Below are 17935 nucleotides of genomic sequence, written 5' to 3' on the forward strand. Positions count from 1 at the left end.
TGAAAGATGCGATAAATTTCACTCACGTGTGTTGATCTTCTGCAGGGAGATATGTTTCTCTAGCTGACGTCGCAATTTGACCTCAGCACCATACTTTCCTGTGGTGCCGTTGTCCGCCAGGATGAAGTGGGAGTGGAGACTGTTAAGAACCGTCAACTTGCTCATCGGGTTGGACATGGTCTGGTATGGACGCACCACCTGGCCAAAAGAAGTCAATATTTAACAACTATGCAAACACTGCACCTTTCTTAGAATACAAATATAAAATTACAGCCTGCTCCTGTTCTCAAGAGGTTTTCACTACTTTTGCTTTTGCATCTAAAGTTGAATGTATGCCTCAAGAGAGCATTGCTGCCCAAAGCTTTAAGAAATATGAGTAAAATAACCGTAAGGATTTCATGTGGGGTGAGCTTGGGTTGTGATTTGAGACTTGATGGATATCCTATGCTACAAGCTGGGCCATAGATTTTTAAAGACATTAGCATTTCTCAAGCAGTGTGATACTATAATGGCTCCATGGTGCAGACGCAAAAAAGATCCCCAGTTTAAGACAGACATCACTAGGAAGGTTGGGTCAGGAAGAGCATCTGACATGAAAAACTACCAAATCAACTATGTGGAACCATCTGCTGTTGTGACCCCTTGCGAATGAGGGAGCAACTGAAGGAAGTGTTACAGCAGAGGGAGACTATCACAGAGAAAATGCTCGCAGTGAAATCACGAGTAGGATGAACAGAGACAGGTAAAAAACCTGTCTCATGCGAGTCTTTCAAGAGTAATAGATTACTCAAGCACCTGGATGCTGAGCATATTGTCAAGTTAATGGTAGATAATCTATTTAGTAATTACAAAAATTAACATCACTCTGGTATACTGGTGGTGACAGTGCAGTGGTTGTAACTGTTGCCTAAAGCAAGAAGGTCCTAATCAGCGGGGGGGTGTTGTCCCAAATACACACACTTATGGTCGTGTGGACGGTGACCCCTCATTAGTATACCTCGCCTTTTGCCCTGTGACAGCTGTGAGAGGGACCATCTACACTGCAGTTCTAATCATTTTTTAGATTTGGAGTTGCCATGTATCCAATAATTATTAACATAACTTTCATTGTACTGCTGCTGAAATTAAACTTTCAGTTTCTCCAAAGTTTCTCAGATATATACAATACCGCAACACTGTCTGACACTTTGAGGTAAACTCATCTGGTAGTATATAGACAGCTAAAACCAATCACGCATAAAAAAGAACCTCAGCACTTAATCAGCTCATTTCAGTCACCAACATTAATTGGTTCTGCCTGACTTATTCAGAGGGACAGAGAGCGGGACATTTTGATGATGAAATTTTAACAGTAGCGTAACACTGATTCCCAGAGATTTCACTGAGTCAGCATGGGCCTCATTTGGTTTCCCCAGCTGTCCAGCTCACTGTGAAGGAGTGTTTATTGGCTTACTCAGCATCTCAGTGAATAAGCTGTCAATAGCACTTTATAGCCTCAGCCCTATCTACCCTGTCTGTCTGTCTGTCTGTCTGTCTGTCTGTCTGTCTGTCTATCTATCTATCTATCTATCTATCTATCTATCTATCTGTCTATCTTCACAGACTTACATCTTTGCCAACAAGGTCCTCTTGATTTTCTACGATGCCCCATGGAGCAATACCAATGGTGCATATCTTTCCCCTTGACTTGGAGGCGTGGTCTTTCAGTGCATCACCCACGTGGCGAATCACACCTGTGTGTGGACATAGGCATGTGTGCATGAATATTCAGGGCTTTTAAGAGACGGACAGCGAGAAAGATGTTTTGTCACAATCAATACACAGCCAGTCAGATAATTACGTACACTGCTGAGATAGATAAAAAGAATCTGTTAAGCACACAAGACAACTGTGTGGAGCCAGTGTTAACAAACACAAACGCACACATACACACTTAAACACAGCCAGGTTGTAGCTCTCGGCTTGTAGTAGTTGTCCTCAGGGGAGCAGCAGTCAGACCTGGGGGCCATCTTATCTCATCTCTCCAGCTGACATTCATTCTTTTCTCCACCTCCACACACTGTCCCTCCAATCCAGCTATCCATTATTCAGGCCTCTCTTCCTCTTTTCTCCTCCTGCACCCATTCTGTCACTAAATCTTACTTTCTACTCCTTTCTGTATTCAAGTGCGCGCACTCTACGCCATCCAGCGTGTATCATTTCTTTTTGTCTGTTCTCATCTCTCCTATTTAAACATTATTCTGCTGCCTTTTTATCTTATTTTAAGTGCGCTAAATACAATCTAAGATACTTAAATAGCATCTCTTTTTGTGCCCTGGAAACAATACAAGGTAAAAATAACAGTTAACTTCCTTACTGAAGGCAAAGTGAAGCTGATAAGATAAGACACATTTTCCCCCATAGACAAAAGTACTATATGAATGTGTAATGTGCGCTTGTTCAGAGCGTTAGTGGAGCTCCAGTTTACTCGCTGAGGCCTCTTTCTATATACATGGCAACAGCATATTTATGAATAATTCATGTGCTTCCAGTCTGCCAGCTAACACTCTGGTTTCCTGTATTCATTCCAACCAATCTTGTTTCACCACTTACACTGTTGCACAGTCTTATTTCTTTAAGCTTTGAAACTTGGACTTTTTCACACTTTCACCCTTCCAACCTCAGCATTCAACATCCAGTCCTCTGAGCTCCTCACTTACTCTGCTCTGAGCCAAAATCATCCAAAACAAAAAACAAACAAAAAAAAAACTCAGCACTAAGAATAGGAGACTTCCTTAGCCTTAGAAGACTGCTTCCTTAAAGCAGACATCTCTGTGATTTCTCTACAATGTAACTGATTCCTCTACACTGTAACAGCAAAAGGTTCTGTATTAATTAGTTAGCACTCTATATTTTGTTTCTATTCTCTTGGGTCCATATGGACTATTACTTTGTTCAAAAAGTAAGAATGCTTGACAAGTGTAAGATTTTGATCGTCCTTAATTTCAGGCCTTCTCTCATGCAACTAATACTGGAATAATAACTCTTAATCTGAATGAGCCACCCTGTCATCAGGTTTAAGTCATTAAAAAGCAGTCTAGACTACTTGACATACTTTCACTGTGTGCTCACAGCCATTTTACAGTGATCCAGTGGCTGAACAGCTTCAGAGCCTAGACACACTTGACAAATGGTTATTTAATAGCTGATAACTTGTGATAAAGACTTGAACACACTCATCATACGCCAAATTGAAGTGCCCACTTAATTTTTATAAAAAGGAAGACGGCTGTGCAACACTGTATGCAATCTCTCTGTTTTGCAAACATGAAAGTTTTTAAGTTTGTCTTCATAAGTCAAAACCCGTGGTTTACCTGTGTTGACTCCTCCAGTGAATATCCAGGCCCCTGTTGTCATGGCAGCCTTGATGAGCCCTTTGCCAAAGACCTGCTTGAGTTTGGGCTGCAATTCAAAGTTCTGCAGGCCCCCGTGGACTGAGATGAGCAGCTTGGGCAGTTCCAGCTGCCACTCCTTGGTCATCAGGTGGAGCAGCAGGTCAGGCTTGGTGTCATAAGACACTCGTACGTACTGCAAACAGCATGAAGCATGTCAGTGAAATAAAGCAATACATACAAATGTAGTAAAAAAGAGGTTATGTGTCTTAAAATGGTAAATGGCCTGTATTTATATAGCGCTTTACTAGTCCCTAAGGACCCCAAAGCGCTTTACACATCCAGTCATCCACCCATTCACACACACATTCACACACTGGTGATGGCAAGCTACATTGTAGCCACAGCCACCCTGGGGCGCACTGACGGAGGCGAATGAGGTAAAATGAGGTAAAATACAACCTCAGATGAAAAGTAAAACATGACATATTGCACTGTGTTATTATTTCCATCCATCTATTCATCCTCTTCCGCTTATCTCATTCAGGATTACATGGGGTTCGAGCCTATCCGAGCCACCATAGGGCAGGGGGCAGGTTAAACCCTGAACTGGTTACCAGTCTATTGCAGGGCTAACACAGAGCGACAGACAATCATTCGCACTCACATTCACACCTATGACCAATTTAGAATCACCAAATATGCTAACCTAGGTTAACTGGCAGATTTATTGCTCTGCATAAATCAATATTTATATAGATAATTGTGCAATACTAGATACTGAAACAGCTACATCTCAGTCTCTACAGGCTTCACTTAGCATGTTAAATATTAAACTTCATGACAAGTAATAAGAAGAAGATGAAACAAGTATGACTTATTTCGACAATTTCCCAGGAGAAAGCCTCTTCTGTATAAAAACAACATGGCAGTATAATTTCAGTTTTTGGCTTAGTTGTTAAATAAATACATTATAGTTCATCAGAGGTTGTATTTCGCTCATTTTAAAACCAGCTACAGTCAAGATAATTTTATTTTGTCTGGATATATAAAACCTTAGAATTGACATATGGTGTACTTTGTTTTTACCACAACTTTATGCATTACATTCAGGTATATGGTGTCTTGGGGATGAAGTATTTCACCGCTGTGACGACTTATGTGTATGATAACGTAAAAAGCATTGGTGTTTCATGTGTGTCTATGCGTATGGATTTCATTTCTCAAGTTAGAAGACGTATTGAGCAGATGTTTGCTATGATTGAAGAACCACATACATTATGGAGCATCTGTTTATCCCTCTAATGCACCCTCAGAAAGCCAACCTGACATGTGTCTGGATGAATAATTTAACACTGGGGAAAAAAATCAGACATAATTTGGGTTTAATCATCTGAATTCCCAGATTGCTGCAGTAAAGTGTGATATGACTTTCTTAGTGTAGTTATCATAGTTTGTGACTTTGCGAATAAAACGTCATCAGATCACATTAGGGACGGATCAATTAATCAGGCAAAATGCAGTCTGCTAACACTCATAACACTTAAGTCTTTTAAAGCAATAATTACACATATTTCCACAATAATTCCAGTAATTTGATTGATTCCTCAGTTATCTCCAGGTCTTCTGATTGGACACATTTGTCATTCTCCATAATGCATACAATGAGCCCTGATGAGTCCTCTTGTCAATGTCATTTTTTATTCAGCAACCCGCAACTATTCATCTATTTTCAGCTGTGTTACATCTGCCATTCAGGGAAAAAGTATTTCAGTTATCTAGGAATCAAACAGTTTCCTCCTCTGTACCTGCGTGTTGTCAAACAACATGTTTACTGAAGCTTTGAAGAATATCTTTAGATCACATTATGCACTTTCAGCTTTCATCACTTTCTGAATATTTTTGAAATCCTCTTCTTGAATTACTCAGTCTTTACTATCTCTATAATCAATTTATGTGGCCATTTTTCATAAAAAAAGCATCTGCTCAACATCATTACTGTATTACTTTTATTTTCATATTTCCAGAAGAGAGCACTTCCATCAGAGGTTAGGTTCCTTTGTACTGTTTGGAGGTATATTTTAGGATATCTAAATCCTCTACTCTCTTCTTTCTTGTCTTAGGAGGTTAACTATGGCCTTTAAAATAGCTCAGTAAAGCATACAAATGCACTCTTAAAGCTACACAAAGTAGATTTCCTGCGCTGGTGCACTCAGATATGTGTCACCAAAGGTTCTCGAGTCTTAATGGAAACATGAGTTGCAACGGCTGAGGTCAGTGCTGCATGAAATAACAACAGAATAGTGACTCCTTTTATTTAGGTGCCCTAATGCTCAAAACAATCACGTTGACCAGTTCCATAAAGCTCAAGCTTTGTGTGGGCAGCATGCTGAAGGAGAAGTCTAATAAAATGCAACACAGTGTAAAGAGAGTCACCATGGCTTTGTTGGAGTGTCCTCCTCCCTGGAACTCAATGGTGCCGAAGGCATCAGTGGGGCTGAGCTGTGTGTGTTTGCTGATTGACCACTTCTCCGACAGGCTGTCATTCTTGGCCAAACGCTCTGCCTTATCATTCTGACTAGATGAGATGCCCGGTGGCAAGCCCACATGCTGACCTATTAGACGACCACAACAGCACCTGAACAAGAGGAGAAAGTAAGAGTGAGTGTAAGACCGGTATATTACACAGTCCTTTGCAGAGAATAATTGAAATCTTGAGAAGTGCAAGCCCCGAGCAGGAAGAAGAAAAAGGAGAGTAAGAGACAGATTGTGTGTGACTGAGAGCGTGGGGAGAAAAGAGCGTGAGAGCTGCCGTAGTATGTATCTAGCAATAAAAGGTGGGCATGGCTGAAGGGATAGCATGCCGTCCAACTTTCATCTCTTTACTAAGCTTGATTTATAGTCCTGCATAGAATAACAGAGGAGCAAATATTAAATTTTGTGCAAGTGGCTGTTTGCCATTATGTTTGAGCCTGCATTGCTCTGCCTCCATGGATGGAACTGAGGTGATCTTGTAGCTGATCCATACTGAACAACAGTTCTCTTGCTGAAACACGGGAAAAGCTTTAGTGGCAATTAAGTCTACACACAGATCGTCAAAAACTATCAAACCAAGAAAGAGGTGCGTGTCTACACTGATAGAATCTGTGCAATTGTACTAGCCTTGTAAGCAAGCCAAGTACAACTATAGCCTGCACCATGTTTACACAGCTTATTAAAATCAAAGGAAGCAATCCCAACTGTTGCATTTAGTTATATTTCTGGGAAGGTGTGAATCAGGCTAGGCTCTGTGGCTATGTTGCAGATGAGTGGAAGGATTTGTGGGCTTTTGCTAAATTTTCTCAGCTCCATCCCTTTCTGTTTTCTGTACCTGTCGCTGTTACTTCCTTTTCCCTCTCAGCAACTACAAGAGTTAGCAAAATGCTAGTTATGATGCTTGCGTACATTCTTATTCACAAGTGCTGAATGGCGCTTTTATATTCTGTGTTTAAATCTTACAGGATGAAGAGGGAGCCCAGGGAGGAACGGAGGCAGGAGACTGCGATTATCACTTCATGTTTCCATCATGTCTTACCAAAGGTACTTTGCCTTCCTCTTCCTCACGCATGAGCACAAGTGTCTCTAACTAAAAAGAATGAGCTGATTTGATCTTGAGGAACATCTTTTTTCCTTCGTCTTGCTTCTGGCTTTCACCCGTTTTCCTCTAGTAATGCAAAATTTCCGTACCAAACAAACTGTGGCATTTCCTGTGTGTGTGTGTGTGTGTGTGTGTGTGTGTGTGTGTGTGTGTGTGTGTGTGTGTGTGTGTGTGTGTGTGTGTGTGTGTGGCACCTGATAGTACATGCAGGAGAATTGAGAGAGTTTGTCTTCCAGCAAAAACAACATCAGGTTTTCTAATGATTTTGATAATCTCAAGGTGACAGTGAGATTGTAAAACAAAATGAAAAATGAATGTGGTGGTAATTGTGAATTTATCACACTGAGTCAAATTGTTCTAAAGTGCTGTTATCATTACAGTGCTGTTATAGCGTTGTATTATGTAAACAAAGCCCTCATAAATGTACTTTGAGATAGACTATGCCAGAATGATAAGGACTTCTTCCTAAATATTCTTTTACAACAATGTAGAATATGTTACTGTCTTCATGAATTGGTCTAGACCTTAATTTTACATTGTCTAGTCTCAATAGATGTCAGAATATTGCAGATGGCAGTCAGCTGAGTTCTGTTTCTTACCTCTATCAATTCAAGTGTGTAATCCTGTCTATGGTGTCCACTACAGGACAAACAACTCTGGCTGCTGTTCATCTGCAGTGAGTGTAGGCTGTAAGTCTGATGTTTACCTAAGTAACATGTCTATCTACTGTGGCTAATGAATTTCAACAACGCTTTAAACTTTTTTGTCAGTAAGCATTGATGTTTTTGCTGCTGTTAGCCTCTGTTCTGTTAGCTGCTGTTAGCATCTGTTTGTTGCCGCAAGCCAGGGAAACAATAAATCTGACATTTTTGAGATGCTGGTCATGTTGTCTCTTTCCTTTGCTTTTTCACTTCTTTGGTGAAGGGGACTCCTTTTCAGAAGATAAAACATAGGTATGATCTTTCATAACTGGAGTCTGAGCGTGTTCCCTTCTTCTTTGATGTACTATACATGTGGCTAGTCTCTAGTCACATACATAAAGTGAGATTAGGCAGAACTGTGACTATAAATATAAAATTCTTTATAATAATAATAATAATGATTATCATTACCAGTGTTGCCAACTCCTCAGTAAGGAAAATTGCTATTGGTTGTCCTAAAACTCGCTAGAAGTCACTAAATGACGCCATCGCCTAATTTGCATAATTGGTCATGCTAATCTAATTGTAACCTATGTTGTTGGAGAGAGAAATAACATCGTGGAAGAGACATAACGTGAGTAAAAAACGTCCTAAATGCATTTAGAGTTTATTTAGAACTACAAATTAAATTTCTTTTAGCAATTATTGTTTTTTTTTTAATGTCACAATTCCAACCCTGCTCCTTTACCCGGGCTTGGACCGGCAAAAGTGACCCGAAATAGGCGCTCTGGTGGAGTTACTTTGTGTGTGTGTGTTTATAAGTAGTTTTAAACCTTGTGATCCACAAAACAGCATAAGAGTAAAAGAGTAAAAGAAGAACTGACTGCGTTACAGCACCCGCTGCTTGTTGAGAGTAAAAGCGATACGCGCTTTCACGTCTTTTTTTAGCGACTTTTTTTTAGAAAAAAAGTCACTAAGGGGTCTGAAAACTCGCTAAGTTGGCAACACTGATCATTACTATTATTATTATCCGCAGAAAACAACTGTACCTTTAAATTCCCTATTTGTGTTTTAAAATGCATAATGTCAGTGTTTTGGTTCATTAATGCGAAGCTCTTGCCTGCAGTGTCATTAGAGTTACTCTACATGTTTTAAAAGGTCAACAGCAAAACAACAAACTCTACAATGATGCAAAGGATTGTAAAGATTAAAGATATAAAGATTTTTGGTTAACACTTTCTAATATCCCTTTTCTGTACTCACCTATGGGGGTCTTTGGCGCTCACTATGATATGAACACATTCTCTCTTGCTGAATGCTCTTTCTATCCACGATTTCTGTGCCTGCAACAAAAACAAGACAAAAGAAAAGACAAAAGAAGTCAGTGTCAAATAAAGGAGCTAAGGATTGAACATGGAGAAGTGACACACAGCAAAAACAGCCTTACATTAGTCCATCAAGAGCTCAGAGTCCTGCTTTGTTGCATGGCAAACAGAGCATACAAAATAGGACCTTGGAACAAATGCCTTAAAAATACTTAAAAAACATCTCAGCCTTGTTCAAGAACGGAAATCACAGCACAGTGGAATGACACACATATGCAGACGCAGCACACACACAAAGACACATGTAGTCCCTGACCCATTATTCAAACACTGACACTCGGATAGAGAAATGTTTTATGTTACTCAGTGGCTAGATCTCAAACCAGATGAGATGAAGAGCTTGGATGTCGAAAAGGGATGATAAATGCACTGAAGCGGTAAACTATGTCAGAGGTCTAGTCCTTAGACGTGCATATGTGTAGCCAGCACATTTGTTTGAAAAAGTGTGGGTAGATGTTTCTACGTCTGATTTGAAGCAGCCTGTGAAATGAGGCTTTTGTGAGACACATGTGCTCCGGGTCTGAGTGACAGAGTGTCTGACTGGAGTTAATTACCTCGCTAAAGACATGACAGACACACAGTGGAACCACATGTGCAGCACAGGAAGAGAAATTATTAAAGTGCTTTTTCTGGTCTTAGCGAACACTCAAATCACTTTACACTACAAGGCATAATTCTTGCTTTTTTTAAAAAAATATTAAGATCACATACACACAAACACATACACACATTGATGGATGTATCAAAGGTAGTTTTTTGGGTTCATCATGTTGTCCAAGGGCATTTCCACATGTACATTGAGGAGGAGCTGATGATCAAATCCCTGACCTTGTGATTAGCGTATGAGCCGCTCTGCCTCCTAATCTGCCACACATCTATATACAGTAGATATTTCCACACATCGAAGCATGATTAAATACTGACCCATAGCAACCTCAGAGTTGTGATAGCACTGAACAATTTCTGGCAGAGGTTACAGTGACCTGTAAATAATAATGTTGTATTTTCACAATATATAAAAAGTAAGATGGCTAACAGGTACCGTGAAATGTCACAAGGAGAAATAACTAAATCTTTTTTGACATTTTCTTTGAAAATCCCCCTCAGCACTATAAGGGAAAACACTGCTGTTTTCTGGTGGTATTTTCCTGTGTGTGTGTGTGTGTGTGTGTGTGTGTGTGTGTGTGTGTGTGTGTGTGTGTGTGTGTGTGTGTGTGTGTCTGCTTTCTATCATGTTGCTACTACAAGATGATTATCGGCATGTCAGCTTAAGTGTCCCTTCATTGATTCGTTACAAGCTAGATACATTTTAATGCCACGCCAAAAGAGATCAATGTCTTTGCTTTCCCTTTTATTGTAATTGTATTTTAACTTTGGAAGTAAAAGTTTCTAGGAAGAGACTACGGGAAGTTTTGTGAGACACCAGAGGTCCAGAACAGGACCGAATATCATTCAGCCAACCAGATGAGATACCCAAACTCACAGAGCAGAGGGAGCAGAACGGCCATGAAAACAAAAGAACAGAGCTTTTTTTTTTCTACTCTGGGAGAGCTGCCCCAGCTTTTCTCCCAGCCAGCAGAGCAAAGAGCTGCTTGTACAGGACTTTCCCCACAACAACACACGCCCCATCCGCCTGACTGGCCCTGTCACACCACGGTACGGCAAAACCCACCGCAACTGTCCACAATCAGGCCGGGCCTGCACACAGCCACACTTACCCTAACACCAGACTTCCCACGATTAACCATTACTCTGGGGGGCTGATGGGGCTGCTTTTTACAGATCACCCAGCCACGATGACTCAGCGGGCCACAACAACACCCCCAGCCCCATTCTTTCTCACATTCTAAACCTGTGTATTCATCCGCCAGCTTCCCTTGGCACAAAATAGATCGGTTACATGTTTTGTTTTGTTTTTAGAATTGTTAATATTGACTGAACTGATTGCAAAATCACCAGCAGCAACACAAAATTGGCTGCTGGTGAGTTTCTGGTTTTAGAAGTAATGACCAGAGTGGGTCTACCCAAGAGGATCCAATACAAAGATTGTCTTCCCCCTGGATCCCCCCTGTGCAGGTCTGAATTTCCTTCTTTCTTCACATACCAGATACACATTTTCTTGCATCTGATTTTCTTGCTCTTGCTCTTGCTCTTCTATTCTTTTGTGTTGCTTATGAGATTTGACATGGTGTGATGAGATGGCACATGGCCTGCACTCCATTGTGTAATTAAGATTTATCGCCAAGGAGCACTTGTACACACGCACACACAGACATGTCTAGCAAAATATTGGACTGATTCTTATGCGTGCATGTGTGTCTTGGGCCTGACATGCAGCAAGTGTGCAGCATTTGACAGTCTGTAAGGGTCCTTGACTCCATTACACTTCCACCACCTCCACCCTCTTCTCTCTGTCCTCTCATCCAGCTCCCTTACTATTGTGTCTCTTCTTTGTTATTGGCCCTGGCAGGGAGCTGAATTGAGAACCATATCCAATCAGCCACCTAATCTGTCCGCTCGCTCCCTTTTCTTTATCTTTTCCTCTTAACGCACACAAATGACTCAGCTCTTATTTGAGCATACAGGTGAGCTAGTGGACTGTATACAGAGAATGTTTTAACATTAAATATATCGCCATTGCTTTTCTTCCTAGACTGCTTTAAATCTTTATCTTCGACTCTTTGTGGACCTCTTCGGTGCCTCACAATGAATTTATTTATACTGCCAGTTCAGAGATGAAAGAAAGAAAGTGGAAAAGCTGATCTCTACTTTTGGTTTACTTTGATTTTACACGCATCAGAAAGGACATAACTCAAAAAGATATTGCATTTTGGAAAAAAAATAAATTCCAGTAGATGCTGATCAAATATATGATGCAATCAAGATGAGTTACAATCAGGCCACATTTTTGATTATAACGAAAGATTAAGGCTTCCTACCTTAAGTTGAAAGCCAAACAATTTAAGGTAGAAATAACAGCTTAATTACATAATTAATTGAGTTCTCGTTCGTATTGTTCCCACATTTAATTTAAAATTAGACAACTAGAGAATACCAAAGCAAAGATTTAAATAGGATATTGTGTAAGCTTTAATGTGCTCAGTTATCTTTGACACATGGCACCGTTTTCAGTTTTTCAGCCAGAATAGGATCTAAATAGAATCTCCACAAATAGAGTTTAAAAAAGAGAGAAGTTGATGTAAATAAACATCAAGTGCATCAATGATAAAAATAAAAAAATAAAGGTCAGGCTGCTATTTAGGGGTTTTTAAGAACAAGAGTGTGACGCACATGTGTCTGGATTTGTTAACTCACCTGTATTGTTTGATGTGCTTCACTGTTGTGGCCTTTCCTTCATAGTCAGAGTTGATGTTGGTGTTAGAGACATGATCCTGCCCAAAAAACTAGAAGCAACTAAAATAACTTGATCAGAGCACACCTGATCAGGCAACCTCTCTGTCCACGGGCAACTGATCTACTCAGGGACTGATATCATTGCTGGAATGTGTGTGCGTGTGTGTTAGTGTGTGTTTGCATGCAGGCGTGTGGATGTGTGGGCGGGTATTCCACTCGTGTTATGGGGACATGGCTCTGTTTTCACATTCATATGATTTTCTTTTCCTTTTTCACTCTGGATTTTTTTTTTAAATGTCTTTCAAAGACAATCAAATTTGAAAGTGTAAGTGTGTTTTAAGCATGTTTTTAATCGTAAAGAGTATGATTAGTAATATTTTTTATTTTGGCTTAGTCACTTGAGTGTGTGCAATAGTGTGTATCCACAGTCTCTGCTAAGTTAACAAACTGAGGACTGGAATAAAATAATTTTAAAACAATTCTATATGAGAAACCAGCTAGCTAGCTAGTTACAAGAAATACCACAAGTGTCTGACCTCTGTCAAATATTCAAAGTCTGTGTCCTTTCTCAGAAACAGTGAGCACATCCACTCCTCTTCAGTACCTCACCTGTTTAAGCTTCAAATTTAGGTTGGAGAAACGGTTTTTATGTGTATGTGTGCGTGTGTCCCTTAGCTACATTTCTGTCAGAGATCAAGACCCAGTGGAGTGTCTGAATGGCAGGCAAGCCTATTAGGTGGAGAAATATGACATTCGTCTAGGCCTGCTCACCATCCTTATTTTGTCCTCAGTGACAAACACCCAGACACACACAGAGTTGTACATGAGTTTTTCCCTTCCACCTGCAGTTTTCCTGGTGCTTTTTTGGAGTGCGAGGGCATTTTCCAACCTGTTTTCATAAAGCGGATTAAGAGAAGTGTAGATAATACACACCAGGTTTAATTACCTTGAGCGGCAGGGGAAACTGGGCACATAAGACTGTAATCTCAAGTAAATTAAGTTATCAATGCACAAGCAGGACAAAACACAGTTGGGAATGAGAATGTACTTTCCAAAAAATTGTTCATATTGCTTATTTTAAAGACAACAACAAAATGTGGATCTAAGCAAAATAATCAGAAACAAGGCTGTTCTGAAGTTTCACTGAGGTGTAGTCCCAACAATTTTACAACATTTACAACATTCAGAAGTTCAGCCTGATTAAAACATCTACTCTGGATCCCTGCATGTCGTTTTCCTTTGTATCTATTTTTACGTATCACACATTCCCCCACTCACCTATGGCCACGAGCTGTGTGTGGGTAGTGACCAAAGGAGTACGATTGCTGATACATGAACATCCTGTGAAGGGTAGCCGGGCTGTCACTTAGCAATAAGGTGAGCAGCTTGGTCATCTGAGAGGGACTCAGAGTAGAGCCACGAGTCCTCCACATGGAAAGGAGCCAGTTGAGATGGTTCACGCATCTGACTGGGCTTCCTCGTGGGCGCTTCCTAAATGAGATGTTTCAGGCATGACCTGGCAGGAGGAGGCCCTGGGGCAGATACAAGATGTACTGGAGAGATTATGTCTCTTGGCTGGTATTCCCCAGACAAACTGGAGGAAGTGGCCAGGTATCTCTGCTTAGACTGCTGCCCCTGCAAACTGGCAATGACAACTGGCCATGTACCTGAGCTTCTTGTACTGCATATAGAGCAATTTTGGTTACTAATGCTATTTGATATTTGGATGAGAGTATACAACTCAGTTAATTGCTATTATATATCCAGATATCGAGAGGCACATTTAATTAAACACTGAAAAAAAAAGATCTTCCTTTACAAAACTAATGCGTGATTTCAATTACATTTAATCCAATTCATTCTGATGCAGCACATCTATTGCAGGTTGGGTCCAATTAAACAAACCTGTCCTGCTGAAAGTTCTATTCTGCATTTCAGTGTCAAAACGTCTCCTTATCACAGTGCATAAATGGATTTTTCGTTGTTTTATATGTAGGCAACACTATTTTGATATATGTAATATTGTCTGCTGGAATAAATCTGGGGATTTTTCACATCTAACAAAGCAAAGTGAAAAACCTTTACGAGATACTTGTTGACAATAACATCACATTTGCCATTTTTTTCCTGTAAGATTTCATGCTTCTATGTGAAGAAATCAGAAAATCGATGCCTGCTGGTTTTGTTGACTGTAAATAGTGGTTCACACAGACATTTGAAGGTCCTGCCAAATAACGAGCCTCTAATGGACTAGACGGGTACCTTCCATTCAGATTCTCCATCTGATGAATGAAATGAGCAGCAGAGGTCATTTGGCTTGTCCCCTCAAATCCATTGAGCACACTGGGTGCGAGTGGGATGCTTTTACACACCGATGAAATTCAAATGAAAGCGTGTAGGATGCACAAGCTAATTAAGATATAAGCATATAGTAGCACTGAATTAGTTCAGAGATAAATCGACGTGAAGCACTATGGATGTGGCTGAGTGATCAGTGTGGCCTGGTTACGCCGATGATAAGGTAAAGCAAACAGTTTCGAGGGTCAGTATGGAGAAAGGAGTCTCTAGAGTTCTTGCATGCTCTGAACACAGAACAGTCAGATCTGAATTGACAGAGTATCACTGAGGTTGAAACAAATTCAAACAAAATCTAGTAATGTAGATTGATCATGCTGATCACCTAATAGCATATGTTAGATCCCTGTCTCCAGAGGTGGGAAGTAACGAAGTACAAATACTTACAAATACTGTACTTGACAATAATTTTCAGGTATCTATAATTTTTCTGAAACCTTTCTATTTTCACTCCCTACATTAAAATAAGTCTGTTATTTCCACTCCTTACATTTACATCAATAGCATCATTAATAGCATTTATACTTAGGAGTTAAAGTGGACCGGAAGCAGTGCAGGTTTCCATAAGTTCAGAATCTAGCTAGCACTACAGAAGAGGAGAAAGAATTAAGGCAGTGTTTTTTAAAGAGTCAGGTAATTTCAAATTCAGCAATTTATCAACGTTCAAATGCATTGTTTTCATTTTGTGAAACGTCCTGCAAAACAAATTAAGCTATACTAGCTGTGGGTTATTCAAATGTTGCATGAATATACTGGGTAGTTTTGTCCAGTAGATTTTCACTTTTACTTGAGTAAAAAAGTTGCTTCAGTACTTTTTAACACAGGTATCTGTACTTCTCTGCCTCTCTCTGAGGTATCTTTAACCTATACAACAAGGATAAGCTGAAAACCACTATAACTAATCCCACAGGCACAGTGATCTCTGTAAGATCAAGAGTTATTTCACTGGTAAACAACACTTGACTGTAACTTAACAACAACCCAGCCCCCCCAAAACCAGTGCCAGCTCCCTGTACTTGTAATAAAGATGAGGTCAGTGCCTCCAAAGGCAGGTCTTGTCGAGGAGAGGAAGTGAAGTGAGGCAGCACTCACTAACCTGATGCAGATACCAGTTATATCTTCCGGTGTCTGCATCAGAGTAGCCAAGAGCGCAGGTAGCATGTACGCATGCATGGTTTCGGTCTGCCACACATTTACATACCAAGTGAGTTTTCCACGTGTTTCAGCATTTTCCAGCTAAAGAGAGATGCAAAAGATGAAAACTGAAAAATGGCAACAGAGTAACCGAGCTGAGTTACAGGAACGTCAGTAATAATTTGTGCATTCATGCATTCCCAGTGATTATTTTGACTTAGTTATTCATTAGTTCAGGTATGAGCAGCTACCATCAGCTGCCTCTATGTGTACTTTTAACTATACTAAAGTTAGAGAAAATAAACCACTGCACATGTACATCTCTGATCAACATCTCGTAGTCGCTTCCACTACCTTATGTAAAACACACAAGATAACCAAAGTGTTTTGTTTTTTTGCACTGGTGTGTCCTATAACAGAAAGGCCTGAATCCCAAAAAGACATTTCCAGATTTGTTCCACTGCTCTCCTTCCACTATTATAGAAAATTGCACAACACACAGGCAAATTCAGAGCAGCTCAAACCGAACTTTCTCTCTCTGTCGCCCGTCTGCTCACTGTGCACTGTAATAGTCCCAGTATGCAGGAATTTTGTGGGAAATATAGACACTACTCTGACTTCTCATAGTATCTGACGGAAAGTATAATTAGCTTGTGAATACAAGACAGAGGATATCCGCCCCTTCAGGCAATTGCCAACAGTTTCATCATGCTCCCTATGCTGTCCAATTAGAACCATGAAACAAGTTTAAAACATATCTTAGGAAAACTCCAAACATTAATAAGCACCAAAGGTAAACACAGAACACTTGTTTAAATCCAATAATTCCTTAGGTGCCACTGGGAATTGTTTTAATTACACACAATGCATCCAAACTTGAGGTACTGTATAACAAGACTATCAGTGCTTTCTGGATTGCCTAACTGCACATATTGTATTTATTATCCACCTGACAAAAAAGGGCAAACAAAGCACTTTACTCTTTGAAATCTGGCTTGTTTTTCCTCTACACTGGCTGCTTTCAAAGAAATTATTCAAAAGCCTTAAAAATCTTACGCTAATGCTTATGCACATTTCAGCACTTTTAATTATAATAGCTCTCTTCAGTAGAAGGCGCTTTAAATTAGGCAAACTGCTGAATACACTGATTTCCAGCTCCAGTGTCGGTTTACATAATGTAAGTCGTTTATCTATAATCTTTCTGGGTAACTAATACCAGATCAGCCTCATCTGTCACTGATTTTTAAACTCAATGGCCTTGAGGAGACCTTCACTGAAATGAACTGGAATGGGATTTCTGTCATCCCGATGAAAGACTTACGACAGGTTACGATTTATGTAATGACCTGAATCAAATATATTGATTCTACTGCAGCTATGTGACGTCCTACAAGAGTGCAGACAGTAAAACTCTTACAGGAGCACATATTTTATTTATTTAAGTTTGTCCCAGGTCTGATTTATATAAAATTGAATAAAAATTCTAAATAACCCTCCACAACATTTCATTTACTAATGGGTTTCTGTGATATTGGCCTAAGTGCACATTCCCACTGTGGTCCGTGTTCATGTGACATGAAGAAATCATGTTGTGATTTTTAAAAAGAGGGAATATCCACATCACTGAAATGGGTACAGCTAGACATACTGTAATTATAAGCTCAGTGGTATCAACCATATCTGATCTACAATAAATTACTGTCTTGGTGAGATGGCAGTGTTTAGTGCTGTAGCAATATGTGCTCCAAAAATCACCTGAATCGGACTCAAGGAGTGGGCCGTTTTCACAAAAAGAGAACATTATGTCACAACTATCCCTCACTATGGTCTGCATAAATGTTATAAAGCAATTTTTTTAAAGGATAAACTAGATATTTAAATTAATCACAGCGAACTGAACATGTGTACTTGTACACTTAAACAACAATAAGTCTGTAACATTAGTAATTATCACATTCGTTAGGAATATAATACATAGGAATAAAACTTGTCTGCTATATATTACATGCAATGACTTGTGTGCCTGTGCGTGTTGAATATGTGAAGGTAACAAGACAA

General features: G+C 39.9%; 1 protein-coding gene and 1 long non-coding RNA gene across 15 annotated transcripts in view; one reads left to right on the forward strand and one right to left on the reverse strand.

Moving 5' to 3' along the window:
* trpm3 (transient receptor potential cation channel, subfamily M, member 3) overlaps positions 1–17935 on the reverse strand; it is a 147990-nt gene that overhangs the window by 61780 nt on the left and 68275 nt on the right. For all 14 annotated transcript variants that reach the window (XM_026187092.1, XM_026187103.1, XM_026187093.1 and 11 more), the window contains exons 2-6: positions 8913–8992; positions 5808–6009; positions 3354–3567; positions 1609–1733; positions 27–198 (exon numbers count right to left, since the gene is read on the reverse strand). In XM_026187092.1, the coding sequence (XP_026042877.1) occupies positions 27–198; positions 1609–1733; positions 3354–3567; positions 5808–6009; positions 8913–8992 (793 nt within the window). The remainder of the gene's footprint in view (positions 1–26; positions 199–1608; positions 1734–3353; positions 3568–5807; positions 6010–8912; positions 8993–17935) is intronic.
* LOC113033370 (uncharacterized) lies at positions 3471–7140 on the forward strand. The gene is made up of 3 exons (XR_003274021.1): positions 3471–3534; positions 5954–6032; positions 6872–7140. It is a non-coding gene; the product is annotated as an uncharacterized LOC113033370 (long non-coding RNA).

This window comes from Astatotilapia calliptera, chromosome 12, assembly GCF_900246225.1.
Source record: "Astatotilapia calliptera chromosome 12, fAstCal1.2, whole genome shotgun sequence".
Taxonomy (NCBI): Eukaryota; Metazoa; Chordata; class Actinopteri; order Cichliformes; family Cichlidae; genus Astatotilapia; species Astatotilapia calliptera.